This window comes from Trachinotus anak, unplaced genomic scaffold, assembly GCF_046630095.1.
Source record: "Trachinotus anak isolate AG129_WGS33_773 ecotype Australia unplaced genomic scaffold, CSIRO_AGI_Tana_v1 ptg000018l, whole genome shotgun sequence".
Lineage (NCBI taxonomy): Eukaryota > Metazoa > Chordata > Actinopteri > Carangiformes > Carangidae > Trachinotus > Trachinotus anak.
The window spans coordinates 2,418,327-2,442,071 of NW_027273869.1; the positions used below are offsets into that span (position 1 = coordinate 2,418,327).

Genomic DNA, 23,745 nt, shown 5'->3' on the forward strand with positions numbered 1-23,745 from the left:
CTGAAAAGTGGACATCAGATGTTCAAGAGAAGCGGAGGGATCACTGTGTTTATCCCTCTCCCATTTCCACTCTGCCCTCCTGTACTGTCTTTTTAAATTCCTTATTTCTTCATTTAACCGTGGTCGAGAAAATTCAGCCAAAGAATCTAAAATATTTCTGCAGGAGCAGGAATTAAATTAAATTAAAACCACTGACAAGCTGCTCTACGGTGAGCCCATGATGTTGATGGATACTAAAAAAAATGGTTTGAGTCATTAAAAGCTTGACAGAAATGAGGAAGAGAGAGTGAATTTAGGGGGTGTAGGGGGGGTTTAATGTCTGGGGAGACAAACAGTACTGACTGATAAAAGTCTGAAAATTCCAGAATAGATCCAGAGTTAAATTTGTATTTTTGCATTTATTTTTTTAAGGGAAACTAAGACTATGGAAGACAAAAGGTGTAAAATCAGCCGAGTAAGACTGAAGAACAACTAAAAATGATTTGTGTTTTACTGCAAGGCCTCAGCTTGACCTGTCAATCTTTGGCTGGTGGAAAAAAAAAATCAGGGAGGCATGGTTCAAGAGAGGAGCATATTCACCAGGATTAATCCAAGAGTCTGTGAAACCAAAACATCAGTATTGGTCATGATAAAATCCTGGCAGAGACAAGGCTTATTAGTGAGGGATTTATATATAACTCATTCCTTAAAATTTCATTAAGGCTTAAAGTTATTCCTAATTGAGGGCGTGGCCGCTTTGTGACAGGTAACAGGTGAGTGAGCATGCACTGAAGCCAGGATGATTTTTTTTTTTTTCTTGATAGATTTCTGTCAGTGTTTGTTTTTGTAATACTCATTCCGGCCAGGAGAGGCAAATCTACTCCAGTCTTCATACCAACTCAGCTTGTCTCTGTGCTAGACCTCACCTGTTTTCACAAATGAAAAAAAAAAAAAAAACAATCACTTGCCTTTCAGGGCTTCCACAGTTGCCCGAACCTCTGCCTGTGAGTAGGTTGTGTGGCAGGTCGAGTAACTATGTCTGGGGCATAAAATACATGTGAGATCAATAATTAAGCAGAAAATAGGCTTTTCTGAGGGTAAAGTTAACACAGCTGCAGTTCATACTTCACACTGGAGTCATATGAAGGTTCCAGCACATGTCACTCTGTGTGAGATGGTTTTAATGAAATCTGTGTCAGACTACACAATATTAATCTGAGGCGATCAGACTGTGCGACAAATGGGAGACTTTATGCAAAACGTTGTGCCAGTCATTGGACTCTTCACCGTTTCATCTTTTATTCTGATTGGTTGGTTTGTGGATGTGGCTCATAGCAACAGTCACATTGTCAGAATTTGATCCTAAGTTTCTGATGCTGTCAGAACTTTGCCTCGGGCTGTTTTTAGTCTCTGAAGCTGAGTGGACGTGTCTTATAGGACCACGTCTTAGATTAATGACCTGCCCTAATTTGCACAATGGAAAAGACCTGTAAGCCTACATGGCATGTGAGCGTTGCATTAAGACACCCATGAATATATGAAGATGACTGCACACACACGTTCTTATGTGTATTTGTGGACACGTGGACCAAACTTGTAAATGGTTTTCACATGGTGAAAAAAAACCAAAGCATCTGTTGGAAACACACGTTGTATCACTCGCCCGGTCTTGATGTCTTTTCATTAACATTTCACTGGACACATCAGCGTGCTGGTCACTGATGATAGGCCCGCTCCATATTGCTGCTGACTGCTGGTCACATGACCTGCTCCACCAGCTGCCATGTCTTCATTTGCTCTTCACAGCCTCTGTATCACCACGAGCTGTTGTCCTGGAGGAGGCTAATGAATTTATTTAGCCCACAGGAAAAATTCATCACAGGTTTTTGTTAAACTTTTAAAGCATGTGAAGTTGATTTATGTCTGGTGGCTGATTCAAGCATTTCATATTAGAGGAATATTTTAAAGTGGAATGATTTGAATGGGATATTGATTTACATATCTACTGATGTTGATGCTGTGGGAAAATGAAAAAGGATACAAATATGTCGAGCACTTCTTTAACAAATCAGCCACGAAGGCCGATAGCAGAGCTGCATCTTGGGATATTAATAAAACCATGTGCATGGTGTGTCTTCTGCAGCCGCAAATAGCATGACAAATCAGAGCTGTGGCTGATAATGGATAGTCAGGCCATTACTGACACTGTCCCCCCCGCCCGGCCATTTTTTCTTCATCATAAACTATGTGTGAGGTGCTGGTGGCTCACAAAGTGTTATTTTTTCACACCTGCTTCAGGCTAAAGAAACACTGATGAATTAAACAACAGGAAACCAATCAATCTGAGCGAGCTGATTTGTCAGGTATGAGCGACCGGATCGCCTCCTGTGACAAATTCAGCCCTGGCTGCTGCCGGGTGTTCATCCAAACCACCGGGAGCCTCCGAGAGAGTGAAAGTGGGAACGGATCTGCACGCTGTCAAATAACACACTGTCCAATTCACATCAAACACCCACCTCATGCTGTCCAACAAGCCGCACCACAGCAGCTCCTCGCCTGTGTGGCCACTGTAGGTCAGAAAATCCAGGTCTGGTCAAATCTTAACTAGAGAATTGTGTAAATTTTCTCAATTAAATCTATGTGGTAGATTGTAAGAATGTGCTGTTCCAACCTATATGCAAATGTCATATATGTACATATACTGAATTTCCATATATGAAATATATGTACATAAGAAAACATAGAAATTACATATAAAACTGATTATAAATTGGAATAATTTCATATATTGACATATATGTCTAGCACATACAAATATGTATGTATGCTTATATTGTAGACATACTGTTTGTTACATAAATATATATTCATGAGATTATAGACAGTAGGGTCCAAAAGTCTGAGACCACGTTCCCAGAATGGGAAGAAAGACATGTTTAAAATTAATGAGGAATTAATATATAAACATATATGTATGTATGAGTATATATACACATACATACATACATACATACATACACATGTTGCTGTAGGTATGTCATAATAACTTATTGTATATCTTTATATATGCAGAGGATGTATTTATGTGATAATAATATAATCCCTTATACAGTAGGTGACATATATGGCAACATCACTCTTGATATAGGGACATATATGTCATTTCTTTATGGGAAAGCTTTGGGCGTCACTGAGAGCAGTGACTGCTTTGTTGTGACATCACAAAGTTCCAGAAGTCCTGACAGCTGGTTTCAAGGCTCAGTTTCTGAATACAGGCTGTGTGCATTTCTCTGTGGACTGAGGCTTTGATACTTTCACAGTATTAATATAGAACCTAGACCTGCTTTATAATCAGAAACACATGGACATCTACCTTTAGACTGTGTGGAGCTTTAAGGCAACAGTACAAAAGGTTAGAGGTTTTAATAATAATAATTATTATTATTGTTATTGTTATGGTTATTGTTATTATTAAAACTGCATGTTTCTGTAATACAGTAAGCCTTTGTATTGAGACTCATAAATATCTGCTTGCTGGAAATGTTTTAATGTTCAACTCTGAACATTTAGTAGCTTTTTAGTAATTGGAAATTGTGTATTTGCTGAAACCATTTAGGTAATTGCTGAAGACGATTTCTGTGACTTCCTGTATGTACAACCCAGTGAAACAGTTCAAATGTCTGAGAGACCGCTTGAAAAAGTGTTACCCTTCACTTGTACAATTCACGGCGGCAAGACCACAAAGACAAAACAGACACAGAGAGACTCGAGGACGCGGGGACTCAGTGAGATGCAGCCAGGACAAGGTGATGTTTGCAGGCTTTTCATGCAGCCTTCCAGTGTGGAGGTCCAGGTATTCAGGTACGGTGACGATACAACCAGTTTGTTTGAAGCGTACTCAGACATTCAGAATATGTTTCCTCAACAAATTCACACCAATGGGGAAAAAAAATAAATTCTCAGTCAACCTCTGAGCACCAAACCTGAGGTCTCAGTCAGATGACATACCTACTTAACTTTTAATCCTGCAGCAGCCTACTTCTCCGCTGTGTGTATGTGTGTGTGTGTGTGTGTGTGTAATCTTTATGGATGGCCCAGAGAATCAATCAAGCAGAATCAAGTTCCAGCCTCCGTGCCTCTGTCTTGTCAAGTGGCAGCGTGCTGACCGATGGTCCAGATTTGAGATGATCTACATGCCTTTACGTAAGTGGGACTAATCCATCAAGAGCAGACCACAGAAGCTCACTCCATCATTCCCGCTCACACACCTCACACATAGGGGGGAGGGGTTTTTTTTTCTCCCAGGAGGAAACAAAAAGAAAAACTATTTTTGCTGCAAAGTTGTTGAACAGTTGGCATCATTTTTTTTTCACATGAGAGATGGCACCATAAACGGCTTCACTCTAAATAAATCGCACAGGTCATTTGTGCAGTTTTCCATCTAGCTCAAGGATGCTCACATGCAAATAGACAAAAAAAACTAACAAATTCTGAAAACATCAACACAACCAAATACTAAATGTACAAAATGTGTTTCCAGGGGGGCACAAAAAAGTGATGAACCTGGCCCGGGTTCATCAAAACAGTGACGAACCCAGGCCAGGTTCAAAAACACTTCTGTTGTGTGTGTTTCTAGCACGTGTTGTCAAATTGATGATGTTTTCTGAATTTGTTTGCACATATTTCATTAAGTTGCAGTGCTTTGACCTCTCAGGGCCACCGTAGCTCCAACAGTGTATAAGTGTGTGTATATGGGTGTGGCGTTTCAGTATGTGTGTGAATGAGTGAAAAGTGGCATGTACATATTATCAGGCGCCTTCAGTGGCTGAAAAGACTAGAGAGGTGTTTCATAAGTGCAGAGTGAAGTGATTTTGAATGGAGCTGTTGAGGAGATGTTTGTGGGAGTGTTGTGAAAGCTCAAACTCATCTGCAACTTTTTCCAAGTTGTCACAACATGACATCGAGGGAGCAGCCAACAACACCCACTGATGAAAAAGCTTTTCTTGAAAGCCCTGGAAAAAGAAAAGAAAAAAAAATAGGATCATTCTGATCTTTAATGTCGTAGCCCTGGACAACCACCCTGTCTGGTAGAAATCCCCCGGGAATCATCTTCTCAGTCAAGCATGTGATTATTGTTGTACCACACAGAAGTGGTGTGGACGTGGCCGTGGTTGGAACACATACACAAACAGATGACATCACAGAGCTGGGTTCATGTCCCACGACGGCACGTTTAGGCGACAAAAACGTTTTGGTTAAAGCAACAGTTCTGGCTATTTGACATGGGGCTCTGTGAGGTGCCCGGCTATAGTCGGTGTAGAGTCCGATCAGCTCCAACTTTAAAGAAGCAGCAGGAGCACCGGAGCACAGAGGCTGAGCCACGTGCTGCTGTGGATGGGGTCAGCTGAAAAACCTGTTTTAACAAGTCCCATGTTGAAATAAACCACAATTATACTTTAAAAAGGAGGAAGGGAGAATTATGTGACATCTTGGCGGCATGGTCAATAATTTCATTTGACTGGTGTGCAAAATGAAAAAAGGCTCCTTCTGTAGAAAGCATGACTGTGCGCTGTAAATGAAGGGTTGCTTCTGTTTTTTCCTGAACAAGTGATGACGGTCCAGAGCAAATGTCAAAGAAATCAAACCAATGTGAAACACTCATCCATGTTGTCAAGAAACAACAGCACTGTGTGCCTCAGTGGCTCACCGCCCTTTGCTGCATGGCATCCCATCTCTCTCACTGTGCCTATAAATACAGCCAGAAAAAGCCAGAAAAATAATAATAATAATAATAAAAAGAAAGAACAGCACTAAAGATGTTATTGAAATCATTACACATCATCCTCTGGGGTTATAAATACCCACAGCAAATCTGGTCCAGAGCAACAGGCCGACGTGTTGAAGGGTGAAACAATGCAGACCAAAAAAAAAAAAGTTCTTTTAGAAAAATTCATTTCAAAGCTTTAGGATATTTGTCCAATAATCAGTGCAGACAGCAGAGGCTTACTGACCACACCTCTGCAGATCCTGACCTCGTCAAACCACCACCTACAATCCCTGACTGAGCGTAGCCCCATTCCCAGCCCTTCCACCAGCGCTCTGAAGCCAACCCTCTCCCACGAGCTTTTCCATCTAATCCCACATTTTTTTTCCCCCAAAAAACTCACATCCCCTTCCTTCCACAATTAATTTACTCATTTATCCTCTGTTCCAGTCAAGGTCAAGGCCTGTGATATTTTAATTAAAGAGGAGAGGAAGAAGAAAGTTTTCCGTCTTCAAATGAAGCCTCAAATTTGTGAGCTGTTCAATCAGATCTTTTAAACTCACTTAACCCCTGATTAATCCCCAGCGCTCTTCAGTTGGCTGCTTATGAAATTAAGAGCAAAGGAAGCCTCAATAACAGATTCCGCACACACTGCTGGGATGGATCGGAGACTTGACAAGCATACGCAAAATCACACGGGCAGCATGAACTAGAGAGTTCATGGATGTGATGGAAGCTCTGTGGCTCTCAGCACATCTCTCTAAGCAAATCCAGTTTGTCAATTACTTCTTATGTCTGGAGGAAAAAGGCAGAAAGAAGAGGAGCCACTCATCTGTCCACATATATTATCTTTTATTTTTCAGCAAGGGCCAGAGTTACAAATGTTAAGACTTGTTTTGCTTGTTCTGTCAGAATAAAAGAGTCAGCGTGCCGCCTGGACTTTCACTGACAAGGCTTGTGTGGTGAATCTGAGGTTCCGATTGGTCACTGAAACAGGAAGTCCACAGCTTCAGGCCATAGGCAGCTCATGATAGGCCGCGTACTGTCCAGTCACGTGATGATAGATCTGTACAAACAAGAGCAAATGTGGCAAAGTGAACAATAAATACAGTTTGTAAAGATGAACTACAAAATTAAATAAATAAAAGTTTTCTATCAATTTCTGTTGATAATTACACTGCATGAGCAGCCTCATTACCATTAACATTAGCATTAGCATTGTTAACATTAGCTATAAAGCTTTCAAGCATGAAAGCTAATGCTAAAAATCAGCTTTTCACCAAGTTCAAACAAGATTTTAAAAAATGACTTTCAGCTTGTCTGACATCTGTAAGTGTCATTTACAACGCCTGTAATAAAATCATTGGTTGTGAAGCTTCAGATTTCGCAGCACTGTGTGATCTGTTCAGCTCCTCTTCAGTCACACAGCAGATAAGTGACAAAGTAAAGAGGCTGAACTTGACTGATCTTCATGTCTACGTTCTGAACACTGAGCGGTGCTTTGCAGATGGAACATTATAGAACCAAGTCAGAGAATTAAATTTTTAAATCATACGGCCGCTAAAAGATTCAACTGGATATAAACCTACAAAAATGTTTAGAAATTGTGAAAGAACTGTTTCATGTCAATAACTCGTTTTCAATAAAAATGTCAGACCAAGGTCCAAGGTCATGTTATATAGGAAAAGTAGCGTGTGTGTGTGTGTCCTCACCTGTCTCTCAATATCAGCCAACAGGCTACTGGCTCCCAGGCGGAACAGGTGAGGACTGAGCCAATCGTTTCCCAGCTCCTCTTTGATCAGAGTGAGCCACACCAGAGACTCCTGAGCGGTCCGGATGCCCCCTGCCGGCTTAAAGCCCACCTGAGGGAACACACACATCTGTTAACAAGACACACACTTCACTTAAAGCAAGATTACACTCTAACTTTCAGGGTTTCATTGCTTTAAAGGTCCTACATTGTGTAAAGTGAGATTTCCATGTCTTCCTTGATTGTAAAGCAGGTCCAGGTTCTATGAACCGTCAGGACCTTCGTAACTTTCTTAGAGATTTTCAGAGAAACTGGGGGGAGGGGGGGCATTTATGTTCATGGCAGGTTAAATAAGGATGTCCTCCAATAAACAAAAGGTATTAGTTCATGGATATTTCATGATGTTTCACAATTTCTTAAATCTAACATGTCTAATGTGGATTATACGGGCACAAAGCATCAAGCTCTGTGTGTGAAAAATGAAGCCAACACAGAAGTGCTGCAATCTGCAGTTCCTCCAATGAGCAGGAGACCATGGACTGTCATGTCCCAATGTCCAACTTCACAGCAGAATTAACAGCACAGGTACAAAAAACGTTTTTTAACGTTAATTTCCTCCTTCATGACAACTGTACGGGGAGATCATTTTTAGATAACTCACCCATTTAAATTGTACTAATGTTTAAAGGTAGGTATAATTGAGGGTGTGGCTGTCTGGATGGGCACTGCCAAGATGGCGACGGCGGAGCAGCTCACTCTGAGCTTCAAAACCGTTCTTCAGAAATCTGTGGGTGACGTCACAGAGGCTACGTCCATCTTTATTTACTATGCTCTATAGTTTCAATTGTTACAATATGCTGAATGGTAATTACTACCTTACAGCTGTGCTAGCTATCAGCTAATTCACTTCTACTAATTTGCAACGAAACAAAAGAATCGACAACCACATCGGCACATGGCATCTAAAGAGGTGAAAGAAGAAAATACTTGGGGACAAAGAAGAAATAAAAAAGCAGGAGAAACTGCCACACTGTGTTCTCCAAAGTCCTGCTCTCAGACTGCTGCTGCTGAACGACTGGGGGGGGGGGGCACTGCAGTTTTAAACGCACTCAGCAGAGGGCAGAGCAATATGGAAATGTCTTCAAACAGTTATTATTGGTTCATTTAGATATCAGTTATTCACTAAATTAAACTGCATGCACGTCAACAACAAAAACACAGGCTGTGTAATATGTGGTCGCAGTCACACTGATGTGTCTGTGGCTCCTCTGCTGATCTATATACTCTATAAGATACTATCATACTATAGCATATAACATATTTGTGCCAGTAAAACATTGCATGGATCTACCTTCTGCCACGATAACTGCCACAGTCTAGTCTGAAGTGTGGTTGAGTAAAGGAGAGCCCTTGTTGTGTAAATAGGTTATGGTCCCACCCACAGCCCACATTCACCAATGGCTCATTGTGGAAGTTTGCATGATTACATTTTTGATCTCCGCAGACATCAGCCTCAGTTCATTGAGACTGAGCAGATGTCTCAGTTCCTGCCCCCTAAAATCCTGTGGCTGGTCACGAAACGCAACTCATAAGTTAGACAATACCACCAGTAAAGCAAACAACTTCCATACAGCTGATCTACAGTGTGCCGCCCACTTTCCCTCTTTCTCATTAACCAGGAAATATTCATGACCAACAGAGAGGCAGGAGTTAAGTACTGTACCTTGTGGCCTGTACACAAGAAGTAGTCACGGATGGCTCTCACCATCACTATGGCAACTGGGTAGGTAGCGTTGACGGCCTCCTTTCCTGTGGACGTCTTGATGAAGTCCGAACCTGTCGGGTTGGAAGAGGTGACATGTAGTGGAGCGTGTAACACGGTCCTGCAGATACTGTCATGCTGCTCTTATCATTCATCTGTCACTAGGTTTTCTATTTCGCTGCTCCAGGTTCCAACCTGCGCGTGAAGACTTCACACGAGACGAGGTGCTGAAGTGGAGAAGCAGAGTCAGCAACACGCTGCTGGTGTGAGGGCGCAGACAGAGGATGGACAGGGCATTACTCTGATCGTCTGGCCTGGCCAGACAAGAACATATGCTGCTGCTGATGGCTAACAGAGGGCAGCTGCATTGCTCATCAATAAAAGCCTTAATTTTTCCTTCCCTTTCTTCACAGCCAATTATGTTTTATCAGCTTTCCTGATAAAAATAGAAGATGAAATGATGCTCTTTAATAGATTACCCACAAACTGCGGGCTGCAGGAAAAAAAAAAAATCACCCCCTTCTGCCTCCCTGGTGTATAATGACTGTTCATTACTGAACAGAACAAGATGAACATTTTCCAGTTCATTAAAGACATGTTCTATGTATTCTTCCAGTCAGGTCTTTTTTTCAGCCTCTCTCCCCTCTTCCTCAAACTGGCATAATCCTTAAGATTCGTTATGGGGAGTCTTAATTACCAGATAATGGATAACGGTTATTAAATGCGGGTGGCGGTAATGAAGCTCTATTCATTTGCATGGGCAGGGGGATACTGGCGGGGAGCGGCAGAGTAAAATAGCCTGCATCAGAGATTAATAGGTGAAATTATCATTCAATTTCAGGAATCTCATACGCAATTCATAGGAACAAGGGGAGATTAAGGAGCGAATGTGGCGACAAAAGCAATGCATTTTAATAATGATCTCTATCTGAGCCCCTGACAATTTGGTTCTGTAATCGGCTTATTATGTGATGGCTAGTTAAGCATACTGTGTGTGTGTGTGTGTGTGTGTGTGTGTGTGTGTGTGTGTGTGCCTGTGCACGAGAGAGGGAGAGCTCTACTCTTCAGGTTCGCCTTTTCAAAAGGCGAAAGGAAACGTTAAGCAGCAGCGCCACGAGCTGGATGACAGCAGGAATTACACCAACCCTCCAACTTTTACTGGCTTTTGAAAACTCTTTAGCAACACATGGCAATGGGACCACAAAAAGAAAAAGCGAAGCTGGTGGTGACACGACTAAAAAGGTGGAGCTAATTAAATTAAAGTATAGCAAACTGTGGGTTGTCCCTTCTATGAGCCGTCTCAGCCTCTGATACCATGAACCTCATCACGGTTCTATTTCGGTTCACCACAGAAATCCGTCAGCCTGCAGACACACTCATATTTCCCTCCAGCTGCTGGAATCTGAGGTGAAACACTTGTTCCATCAGACAGAACAAGGAATATATGTTTATACAGGAGGTGCAGGGTGAGCCGAGCAGCGTCCGACGTCCTGCGTCCCACATCTGCATCTACACTGGTACAGTACTGACTGTAGCTCACCTGTGTTTTCAGAGCTCAATGCACAGTTACTGTCATTACTGTGTAGTTATTGTGCACAGAGTGTGATTAAAACACGAGCCGCTTTGCAGCCGGCGTGGACAGCTTGACTGATTAAAATACAAGCTAATCTGTTCTGTCAGACAGGTGAGACTGAAAGACATGGCTGAAACGCCCCCTCTGTACACATAACGTTAGTATCTCACTCTTGAAGTAGCTTATTTAACCAATTCTGATTCTGTGCGTAGGAGAATAATAACGCCTGATATAGTTCATGAAGGCAGCAGATGTGTTCTATTATTTGCAGATGTTTGTCTGAGCTTCTTGCTCTAGTTAAACCTGAACATGTGGAATATTCATACACGCTCACATCAAACCACTGCAGGAGTTTAGGTTGTTACAACAGTTCACTGCCGTGAAACTGGAGGTTTATTGAATGAGCCTCCAGGTGGTACAGTCCAGGATAGTCCACTTTTCTTTCTGACAACTTCCAACTGACCTGATAGAAAACATCTGGCACAACTGGTTTCATTTACAGACTTCAACTTACCATAAGATAAATTCAGATATTTTCCTCGCACATACCTTCTGCTTTCCTGACTCCCTCATCCTACACATCTGCAGGGTGTCCCCATGAGTTTGCTCACACACACTAGAGCCCTATTTGATTTGCTATTTCACAGTACACTGTGGAAACATGTTTGGCCTTTTTTGTGTAATACACCCACCTGTACACAGAGACTGACCAATAACTCAATTCTCATTGGAAAGGAACAGAATAAGCTTATGTGTTGAAATGTTCACTGAAACAAATTCCAACCTATTCCTTCAAAGAACCCATATGTAAGTTTCACTATCGCTACATAGCCAACGTTAGCATTAATAGTTGTTTACTTACCAGTCTAGTCAAGAGCTTCAGCCGTTGTTCTGTTTACAATACAAGAGGATATAATACACCCTCTGAGCAGCACTACTTCCTCAGGATGCAACAGAGACTATTGTAAAGGGATAAGATGGGCCAACAGAGCCACAGCTAAATGGTTAGCATGCTAACTTCACTGGAAGAAAAGAAGTGAGAGAAATACAAGCATAACAACAGGGTGGCTTTCCACCACTGGAGGCAGCTCTGGGTGACTAAAGGAATGAAGTATGATGCTGAACTCACAACATTTCCAGACTGGTAAGTAAGTAGCTGTCAATGCTAACACAGCTATGTAGTGATAGCAAAAGTAACAAAAAGCTCCTTTAAATTAACGTTTTCTTTATGTAGAAGAGACATAAACTGTGACTATAACTAAGACAGGCTGAAATGTATCAGAGCAGGCTATGGTGAGACTGACCAGCCATCATGGCGACCATGCTGGCCTTGTAGACGTTGGTGAAGGTGCCCAGCTCTCCAATAGCCAGGATGGTTTTCATGTGGGCGTCGCCGCAGGCCTCCCGAAACTGACGGATCTCATCATACATAGCTGTAGAGGGAGAAAAGAAACACTTAATAAACACACTTTATCCACATTTGAACAAAAAGTCACTCCATCACCAAAACACAGAACACTGTTTTGCACCTGCTATAATACCTTAAAACTTTCAGAAAGTCTTTCAATACACAAACAGTCAAAACAAAAAAAAAAAAGTTTCAGTTGTGATCAGTTGAGGAATACACAAAAAATTGTCAAGTTCTATTTCCTATTGGCTTCTCCTGGTATGAGCTCTCGCTTTGCAGTTTATCCCCCAGCACCTACTGGGGCATGTGGTTCACATGCCTCAGCTTTCTGAGCAGATCTGATAAAGTCTTCTGGAAGCCCCCATTAGCCCCTCTTTGGCCAACTCCTCCAGGAAGCAAACACCTCCTGAAGGCATCTGAAGGAGAAGGCTGGGAGAAGTCATTACCGACTATGTCTCAGTTCCACCCTTCTCTCCCTACCCTGCTTCCTCCAGCAACAGGTGCTCAGCCTGCTCCACACTGCTAAGCATCAACACTCTGCCTGCACCTGGATGACCCTGCCTGTCAGGCCACCCCACAACCAGAGGCGGCAATGACGGGATACAGTAGATGTGTGTTTCTCTGCAAGGATTTCCATGCACAGCAGCTCTTTTAAGAGCCAACCACTTCTCAATAGAGCAGTTTTCTAACAATCACTTCTTCAGTGCTTTCCTCTCCTCCTGACTGCTTTGCGGTTGTTTCTGTTAATGCACATGTTTCCCCTACACATGTTGACTCCTCTACACTCGCACACTCTGTCAGCTGTTGAGTTAGGCCCACACATTATTACAAGCAAAACAGATTTTTTATCTTGAGCGGACACAACAGCCCACAACCCCGGCCTCTCCGTGGTCTCCCCACCTCTCACCCATCTGTGTGTGTTAGTGGTGGTTTCTCTTCGTGGTGTGATTCAGATTTTGAAAATGATGTTCTTACTGACACAAATAATGCCCCCCCTCGGCAATAGAAAGGGCTATTCACTAGCTGTCACAGGTGCCTCAGTTGTGAGCTCACCCACTCTAGGAGCGTTACTCTGTGTGGCAAAGTCCTCTTGGATGGTCAAATTAATAAAGGGTTGCAGTCTCCAGTTTGCCTTCCTTCTCCATTCAATGCGGGGCTGGAGACAGAAACGTTGTCACAGAGACAGCGCCTTTACCCTGTTCCAGAGTTCCAGTGGGCAAGGGGAACTCTGGGGGTATCCATTTCACATGCTCACCATAAAACATGTCCACACCGATCCACCGAAAAGACGTTTACTTCCATGTGCCCATCATCCTCGAACACAGGACATTCCTGCATTTTTTACTCAAAGGAGTCCAGATTTGGTAAAACCATTTTCTTTTCGGTTATTCTCTGCCCTCATGCACATTCTCCAAATACGTGGAGACAGCCCTAGACTCATTATGCAGGAAGGGCATCAGGGTTTTATTGTATCTGGACATCCTGATTCTGATGGCCTCCTCCAGAGAAAGTGCAGCACTCCAGACAGTGGAGCTTACGAGGCATGTGTTACTGCTGGGCTTTGCCACTACCCTCCTAGTAATTTGTCTATGAGTGCATTTATATTCCTCCAGTTTACATTCCTCCAGTACAGGGACAGTTTACTGCCCCCTCCCACCTCCAGGACACATGCCACAGTAATGCAAGCTTTGTCTGTGATGTGTTTGCTGGGTATGATGTCAGCCATTCAGGGTGGTTCCTCTGGGTCCAGAGGTGGTTTTGTCATCTCCATCTCAACCCACTGCGTCACAAAAGACACACGGAGACAGTCAGACCTGGCACAATGGATAACCCCACTTGAAGAAGGGCTCCCCAGGGGAGAGCTACGTCACATATACATTGGCATTTCTGTTCAGGTGGGGAGGAATGCATCATTCTCATGTTGCGTCTCCATTGGCGTGTATATGAATAGCCGGGACAAGGTTCACTCAGCTGTCCACAACCAGGCAAGTGGAGGCTGAATCCTACTCTGGAGTGTGGAGGGCATAATGGTTTCCAACAATGATGCAGTTATTGTCCAGCAAAATGTGGCAATTTCAATGGTGCACAGTAGCACTCCCCCAGGAAATAATTCAATCCAGCATTTTTCCAGTGATTGGCCTATGGGCCTGCCCCTGAATGGGAACACTTGGACAGAGAAATGTCTCTGAGCATCCACTGATTAATTGCTTCTAGAAAGACAGCAACCTGTGATTCGCTCAACGACCCAGTAGAATTTACCCATGGTTTGGGGCATCCCAATGGTCAAGTAGTTAGGATGCTTCCATATGGGAATAGTGAGCCCTGAGCAGCAGGGCCCCAGTCTGACTCCTGGCCAGCCAGACCCTTTACTGCATGTCTCCCTCCAGTATTTCCTGTCTCTCTCCACTTTCCCCATCAAATAAAGGCATAAAAACCACCCAAAGACAACTTTAAAAAGACCATGGTTTTACTCACTCAAGGCGACCCCTCTTTCAAGCCAAAAATGTAACCCCTTGGCCCTAACTCCCAGCTAGAAGTGACAATATATCACAACATCCAAAAAAAACTTCAATTTTTTTACTTATTCATTTTTTTATATTTTGTATGTCCATCTTTATTTCTGATGATAGATTTGATCCTCCTGTGCATGGATGATACCAGTCTTGTACGAATCTGTGGCGAGATGTTCTGCTTCCTCAATCTTACCAGCTGCTCTTTGCTGGAGGGGTTCTGTTGCTCTCCCTTCTACTTTAAAATACTCTGAAGGAGTTCTATTGGATTCAAGTCAGAAGACAACTTTTTTCTCCTTTACAAACTCTTCTGAGATTTTTGCAGCATTTGGGATATTTGACATGTCCAAAGCTTCCTCTCCTGTCAAACTTCTTCAGACCAGGGGTCTTCTTGCAACCACAGTGACATGTAAACACGTTTTGCTCTCATGCAGTCCCATATCAGAAAACTCTCAGCTCCATGTTTCATGGTTTGGTTTCTTCTGATCAAAGAATGTGCTGCCAGTACTCTTGAGGGCTTTTTTCACATTCTTTGTCAAAGTTTAAACTTGCAGTTTTGTGCTGTTTCTTGGATGCCGCTCATAGAGGTTGACTTTATACACTGTCCGATCACTGAAACACCAGTTTCCACAGGTAATCCTCAGAAGCACTTACCTGTCTGTTTTTAAACGCAAGGTTGCATAAATAGAGACTTGTGCATGGGCTAATTTTTTGAGGACGGCCACTGCATCTTCTATTATTGGTACCTGTACCTCTTAACCACCACTGCCGCAACTTATATTCAGTAGCCTACTACTGGTGGTACCCTCTCCCATCCTTATGAAGTCTCACAGTCTGGTTACGTAATTTCTGCACCATGCGGAGTCGTGTTGCATTAGACAACAACCAAGGCCAAAATTGAGGACGTCGTGGTGTTTACAGGTTATTTTATAAACTTGGACATGCAATCACTGTTAATTGGGAATCAACAGGTATAAATTTGTCACAGTGATCACAAGTTAGACTGACTTTTGTTGCAGAGGTCACAGGTGGACTGGTTATACTTTGGGGTCCATTTTTCAATGGAGTCAATGGAAACATAAGATCAAGCACCCAACACTTCAACTTAAAGTAATACAATTACTGTAAAATGACACGGTTCGGAATCATTTAACATTTAGTGATATTGCACAGGGGTGTACTCAGTCGTGTAGTGTATAGTATGTGAACTCTGTTTCTCCATCTTGTCTTGTTTTTCAAGATGATGGGAGCTCCACCAATTATTTCCTTGGAGGGTGCCCCCCCCATCAAAGAAATGAGATGGAGAGGAGGAGTCTCATCGCCTCTTTTCAGTGCATGCACTGTCTCATTATGTGACGTGCACAGCAGCCTTCAGGCAGACCCAACAGCTGCTTGTGCACTATAGAGAGCATTCCCAAGGGAAGCCTCTGACAATACAGCAGCTGTTTCATTGGTTGTGTGAGGAAGGACCACCCACGTGGTATTCCTGCTCATTCGACAAGAGCCTTGTCCTCCTCCGCAGCTCCTCTCAGCTGAATGACAGTGGATGATATCTCTGCAGCAGCATCACGGGCTTCCCCGTCTCTCTGCATCCATTTCTATCAACAGTATGTGACATGTCTGAGTCTTCCTTAACTCACTTGGTATTGAGTGACATTTGCCATGGAGAGGTTAATATGTCAGCTGCTGACTGTCAGACATTATGCTCTCTTCTAACTCATACGCACAAGCTTGCAAGTTTGTGTGCAGCAACTGTCTCTGTCTGCTCTCCCAGCTTAAGTTTGCTGTGTATCAGTCTTGCTGTGCCACCCACCCACCACGTGATATCTCCCAGCTGCACACATCAAGCCTCTGCAAGTGTTCTGCCCTCTCGCTCCTGTTCTGCTCGAACTTGGGACTTTTACAATGTTTTATAGTAATTATTCTCCCTGCTCTCTCACAGCAGCCGTCACCTTATGACGGTGGAGTATGTTATTGCCCTGGATTTCTCAGACAGGTCTTAGTGCAGGAGTGGGCTGTGGCTTAAATTATACTGTAGTGTAGCAAGTACAGTGTTTGTGAACTGGCGTGTTTGATGCTTGTGGACTCTAATGGTCTAGTGCAGTGGTTCTCCACCTGGGGGAACCCCAGGGGTTCACTAGATTATTTTCATGGCATGGGATGGTTTTCAAAATAAATAAATAAATAATAAATTAAGTTATTCATTCATTTCAAATATTTTTTTAGTATAATATTTCCATTAAGTCTCCCATACCAGTGTTACTATACTACTATACTACACTATAGTCATAATAAAACAGATTTGAGCCAGTGAGTGAAATTAGTGTGTGTGAATCAGCTCAAGATGCAGGCCGAGAAGAGATATGTGAAAGGTGGCCAACTGAAACGTCAAGCTCAACTGAAAAACCCAAGGTGCTGGCGACTCCGACACATCAGGCCTCCAACAGGCGTCATAAGGTCAGTAATGCCCGGTAGCCGTCATGTCTCACTGCTGTGAAGTCTGTGTCCTGTGCGTAAATACACGCTGAGCCACAAGCGTGTGCGACTGTGTGAACAGCAGTGCCAACAAAAAGTAACAAAAAAAAACATCTGCATCTCCATGACAACTGTGCAGCACCTGCCAACAGGTACTGTCGACAAAGACCATGTGCCGGTCAAAAGCCCCCAGGAAAAACTATTTCTGCCCAAAAAAAAAAATAGTTTTGTCACTTTTTATTTTCCTGTGTAATCATGTGCCAGTCACATTAAATGTCAGATATTCCAACTCCAAACCAATCAAAACTGAAAGTGCATTTTTTAAATCTTCTGGGTTAAAGCTCAAAGCAGATGTTTTCTCGTTGACCTACAGGACTCAGTTAGTGACCTGTGCTGAGCTCGTCACGTGATCACAACGTACCTTCCCACTGTCCTGTCAGGGCGAGCGTCCTGTTGATGACAATGTCGATCTCCGTGGCCCCATCAGCCACTGCCATGCGGACTTCCTGCAGGCGTGTCTCCAGTGGCGTCTGGCCAGCTGGGAAACCGGTGGCCACTGTGAGAGGAGGAGGAGTACAAGTCTTACTCTTTTTTTTTTTTTTTTTATTGGATGCACAACACACACAGTCGCACACACTTCAGCTCTTTCATCTCTCTCCTGCAGTGAAGACTTTACTGGAATCAAACAGGTCTGGTTTTCAGTTTCAGGTGACTCACCTGAGGCCACAGGGAGGCAGGAGTTGGCTGCTTTTAGTGACATCACTGCGTCAGCCACACGAGACGGATACACACACACTGCAGCTGTAGTTATTCCTGACACACAACACAACACAGAGAGCAGAGCAGTTAGGAAACATGGGGATGAAGTGGACTGTGTCGCCCTCTGCAGGTTGAATTCAGGTCTGAACAGACAGTGAGACATCCTCAAGCGCCAGAGCTGCTGAAGGTCAAAGTTCACCGTCACTCTCTCATCCAGATAAGTTTGACTAACAACAGCCACCGCAAACTGATCATCTGACTGTTCGTGTTTTTTTTCACTGACTTCTTTTTAAGGACATCACCATGTCCCCAGATCCGTGCTATTAACTTGGTGACAACAATGTTAGACTTACACACAAATGATGACAATAAGACCCAAGTTCAAACAAACCTGTGTGTACATGTTTTTTATGTATCATGTAGAGCTGAAACTCAAATTAAAAGCCTGAGAGGTCTACTGTTTGCCGACTCGATGATTACCACCCCACAGCTCTCACACCCATCATCCTGAAGTGCTTCACTTTGCTCCAATTGCTCCACTGAGGACGCGGAAAAGAAAAAATATTTATGTCAGGATATTTTTCACTGGCTGCAGCTCAGCCTTCAATATAATCCTCCCACAACACCTGACTGTGAAGCTGAAACCTCTTGGCCTCAACACCTCCCTCTGCAACTGGGTCCTGGACTTCCTCACCGGGAGGCTACAGTCGGTCCAGCTCAGCAGCTACGCCTCCTGCACCACCGCACTGAGCACCGTCACTCCCCAGGGCTTGGCCCACTCCTGTTCAGGCTGCTGACATGTGACTGCACAGCATCGTCCAGCTCCAACCACATCATTAAAGTCTTCTGATGACACATCAGAATCAAGGGTGAAACGGTTTACAGAGAAGAGGTGGAACTACCAGCAGTGTGGTGGAAGACAAACAATCTTTCCCTAAACACAGGGAAGAGCAAACTTCAGAAAGACGAGTGCTGACCATCTGTGGCGCCACTGTGGAGACAGCAAAGTTTCAGCACAGCAGCATCTACACTTCCTGTGTCAACTGAAGAGAGCGGCGCCTCCCTCCATCCCATCTGCACCACGTTCTACATATGCACCACATTTTTTTTAGCATTTTTAAATGCTTGGTTAACGCTTTTATATACAAATTATTTATTTGAATTTGTTTCTCGGGGCATTAGATGCCTGGCAAACGCTGAACTTCATGTGCATGTACTTGAACTTAAGGCTATGGAACAGCGCAACTGTTGAACCTGCCTATCAGGCTACTGTGTGTCGGGCTGCAGGGGTGCTACTGGGATTGTGCAATTGAGGGTGGGATACTCTGCTCTTTGTCAAGTTGGGACTGTGCTTATAACAATGCAGACAGTCTGTAGTGTCCGTCCTCTCTGTACTGTATTGTTGGTCTTATATGTTCAGTGTTATGATGGAAAGTGGCAGCGCGTTGGTTCCATTTGCCCAAGACAAATTTCCCTCTTCAGGGACTAAAGTTCATCTCATCTCATCTCTCACTGAGAGAATCCTGATCACCTGTGTCACTGCCGGGTATGAGAACTGCAAGGTCCCTGATCATAAGACCTGACCACAGACAGTGACAACAGCATTGTGAAGGACCCCGGCCACCCCAGCCACAGCTGATTTACCCCCCTACCACCCAGCCACAGGGCCTCCTCTACCAGGCTCTGCAACAGCGTCTACCCTCAAGCTGTCAGAATCCTCATCCTTTACACACCAGGGTACTCACTCTTCTTCCAAGACTGTGTAAGGTTTTTTTTGTCTTGTTTATTGTCATATTTTCTTTAAATGTCAGCCTTATATTAACATTTGTTTTTCCTGTGTGTAAACATACATGTGTAAAAAAACGACTGGAAAACTGAACTTGACCCTGAACTTCAATTCAAGACATCAACTTCGGCTGGGGAACCGTGATCAGCATTTTTAACTATTTTCCAGCATCATATAGCCCAAAAAAAACAAAAAAACAATCAATGAATCAAGAAAATAATCAAAAGATTAATCAAAGTGATCATTATAGTTTATACAATAGTTACAAAAAAAAAAAAAAGCAAGTGGCTGTTTTTTAAATGGAGATTTTGTGCAGAGGTGTCAATGAAAGAACAGATGAGAGAATCTTTGTGCATCTATGGATCTAAAACCAGGAAACCTGAGCCAGGATCTGGAGTGAAGACATCTGGGGTCAAAGTTAAAACATTAGTAGCAGCACCTTTGTAAAAAGCTCATCACTCAGTTTAAAGCGATGTTCTACCACTAAGTAACTTTTTTTTTTTTTGCCTGGGAATTTTATAACAATATCATCCTAATGTATTAATAACAGTACGCTGACATCAGAGTCCAGCTGCAGTGACTTAACCCTGGTCTGTATGTGGTGTTTGTGGCAGAAGCAGAAGCAGGGGCCGGGTGTGCAAAACACCTTGAGTTAAGATTTTGAGTTGAAGTTTCCTTAAAAAAAAAAAAAAAACACAAAACACCATTAAGTCTTCTCCTTAAGATTTCCTTAAAATGTTCACTTAACTCATTTTAAGTGAAGTATTTGATATTTAGCCTTATACTTAAGGAATCACTTGAAAGTCAGTTAAACCGTTGCTCAAAAGCCCTTAGCGGCCAAAGTAAGGAAAAAAAACTGAAGGTAGTTCTGAATCTATCTTAACTTCACCACGGCCGAGTTTATGCAGATAAATAAAATTAACTCATCCCATGAAGAGTGTTCCACAACCAGGAGAAACCCTTAACAATGAGGACTTGATTCTACATTACAGATTTGATCGGCAGTCTATGATTTGTCCAACCGTCTAGAGATGGATCCCTCAACTCTCTGCAGCTAAATGATGCTCTACAGTTTCATGTCCCATGATCTTTCCGGTCAGGTGGAGTGGAGGCGTTTCACGTCCACAGATCGGCGGCGTGCCGGGTCACCTAAACACTCTTACTGTCTGCAAGCCCCTGTCAAAACAACCGGAGGATGAGACAGCAGCGCACTTCTTTAATGTTACCAGCTTCCCAAAATTCAGAACACGTATCAAAGTGCTAACGGCAGCTAATCAATGGTCTCCATGGAAACAGTATGTTTACCACTGTAAAATCTCTTCCTTAACTAAGGAAACTATTTAAGAGATTCTGTGCAGCGCCATTCAGTAAATCCTTCAACTAAGGAGAAATCTTAATTGTCACGTTTAGTAGAGAATTTCAGGTGTTTTGTCCAACTGGCCCCAGACCTTTGTCGTGCATATCCATCTTCCTGAGCAGGTCGTGTCTGACAGGCTGGATGGCTTTCAGACACAGCCGGTGGACGTTGGATGGCGTGTCGTCTCCAGCCAGAGTTGTCAGGTCGATGCATGTCACAGCCTTCAGCAGCCAGGCAGCCTGCAGGACACACACACACATACACGGAAATAGCAACAACAGAGGAATTATTTTGTAGCTTGACTCCATCTTCAGAGTTAATTCTCACAGCTCAGATGCTTTGTCAAACACACAGCGTGGATATGAGAATGATATCTGTTTTCACTGACGAGCTATAAGGTTGGGAAATACACTGAGAAAATATAAAACTTTTAGCCACTGGAGATTTTGTCAAACAGTTACTACTGTAAACGACCACCTTTTATCACTGGCTGTTCTAGACAAGTGTGGGCAATGTTTCAAATTCTTTAAAGGTCCCATATTTTACACTTTTTCTGTTTTAACTGAAGTGTTGATCTCCTTCAGAAGATATATTTGTGGTTTTAAGAACCAAAAATCATCTCAGTGTAGTTTTACATCTCCTCTCTCAGGCTTCTCTCTGGAGCTCTAGTAACAACAGGTCAGTCAGCCAATCAGAGTGAAAACAGTCAGCCAATCAGAAGAGAAACTCAGAGCCCAAAAGCACACTGAGTGATCAAATAAAAAATATAGCAGATTTCACAATAACACTAAAAGAAACCAAATCCTGTAAGGTTGGATGGTGGGTGCAGGTGGGCGGGACTTGGAGCATAGCTGACTGTAGAGAGTGTTTCGTTGTTGAAACACTCGACATCACAAGTTACAGAAGTCCTGACAGCTTGTTTTAAATCTCACTTTATACAATGTGGGACCTTTCATTTGCTGGAACAGTGTCTGATTATTTATCCGTAAAGAATTTCTTAATTGATGAAGACATACAAATAAACAAACATCAACATACATATGCATACAGATGTATAAATGCATATAGTAATGAACTGTTACAGTAGTATGGACTTCTTGACATCATGTCCCAGTATGTGTCAGACACACAGGATGCAGGTGAAAGGTAGGAAGTACCTGCCACTGTTTCTTGGGGGTCTTCTGTCCTTGGATTTGCTGAGCTCTCTTCAGGACAGCCTGCGTGTTCACTCTCACTTTGGATATCCACTCCAGGTCTGAAGCAGGGCATAGAGAAAAATATTTATACCTGTCAGTGTGTTTACATTGAACTTTTTTCCTCACTTGCTCTTGTCAGGGTGGAAAACTTTCTGCAGCGTCTGGTATAGATGCATAGATGGATTATTTAATGGGTTAAATCAGTGTAAAGAAATCAATATAGCTGCTGAAACCCATGTCAGTGTCAGAGCAAGTCAGAAAACTGGTTTTCCTATATTAGAACAATACTGAACTGCACAGTGGGGTTTAACCAGTCAGCTGAGCAGGGACAGACGGGCTGTCATGAGTTAACAATTATCCTGTCCTGAGGGGCTGTGTCTGTGCTCATTCAGCCATACCACATCACATGCAGCGGTATGTCGTCTGTATGGAAGGGAAACATCATGCTACATGTAACTTACCCCCAACAGGGTCTGTTTGATAGCGTTTATAAAACTGTTATTTCATGATAATAACATATGTCTATGCTGTACGTATTGTACAGTAGGTTACACAACAACATTTCTATGTTCAGCAGGTCAGTCACCTCCAACCCGTTACTTATTGAACTGCCGGGGCCGAGGCTGCGGTCGCTGTCTTCCTAGGCTGCTGTATTTCGCGCTATTAATCGGTGAGAGGTGACAGCTAGTGCAAGGCAGACCACTCGATTATTCATTAATTAACTGTTCCATAATAAAGTGAAAAGTTGTGGTGAAGTCACGGGACAACGGAGATGACCACACGTGTTAATAAGGAACTGAGCCACGGCTCCGGTTTACCGGGGGCAGACTCACCGAGCTCCATGCCTGGGTTCCTGGCCGCCATGTTCAAGGACGGATAGTATTCAATAATGTGCAGATACTGAAATAAACAGCAACAGCCACCTCCAGCCGAGCCGACCTGTCAACACTCCACTTCCTGACTACAGCGTATGTGGCGGAAGAAGAAGCCCTTTCGCAGTAAAACGTGTTTTTTTTTTTCGCAACTTTATTAATATTATGACAAACAGCGGTGCAGGGAATATTGAAAAATAAAAAAGGTTTAAAAAACAATAAAAAAAAATGTGTAAAGAATATATAACGCAATAAGCAATGATAAACATACAAATTTTAGTCATGTGGCACGGTGTTTCGAAAAAGATGTGAATGTTTTGTTGTTTTTTTTTGAGACTCAACAGACAGACAACATCATCATTGCTTGGGGACATGTATATTTAACATATCATTTCAAGCTTTTATACTACCAACATCAGTCTTTTTGATTTTTGATTGCCATCGTATTAAACATTTTTGACATTCAGATTTAAATAATCATTTTAATTCATTCAGTAGCATTTCAACAACAATTTCCCTAATACCTGGGCAATAAGCTGGTTATAGTAGAAAGG

At 42.9% G+C, this 23,745-nt stretch overlaps 1 protein-coding gene across 1 annotated transcript; it reads right to left on the bottom strand.

Moving 5' to 3' along the window:
- Positions 1-6,578: 6,578 nt before the first annotated feature.
- On the bottom strand, positions 6,579-23,308 carry dera (deoxyribose-phosphate aldolase (putative)). Its single transcript, XM_071502470.1, has 9 exons — positions 23,153-23,308; positions 22,281-22,378; positions 21,215-21,362; positions 17,939-18,034; positions 17,643-17,777; positions 12,133-12,261; positions 9,217-9,329; positions 7,456-7,605; positions 6,579-6,809 (listed from the first exon to the last, which is right to left on the bottom strand). Exons 1-9 carry the CDS (start codon positions 23,181-23,183, stop codon positions 6,753-6,755), a joined length of 957 nt encoding a protein of 318 aa, XP_071358571.1. The 5' UTR covers positions 23,184-23,308; the 3' UTR covers positions 6,579-6,752.
- Between the last annotated feature and the right edge of the window lie 437 nt (positions 23,309-23,745).

Excerpts from the sequence above, each read along its gene's own strand:
- dera (XM_071502470.1), bottom strand. The coding sequence starts at position 23,183 with ATGGCGGCCAGGAACCCAGGCATGGAGCTCG. Across the intron at positions 22,379-23,152 it reads GAACCCAGGCATGGAGCTCG|ACCTGGAGTGGATATCCAAA; the intron begins GTGAGTCTGCCC and ends GCCCTGCTTCAG. Across the intron at positions 9,330-12,132 it reads CATGGTCGCCATGATGGCTG|GTTCGGACTTCATCAAGACG; the intron begins GTCAGTCTCACC and ends CCAACCCGACAG.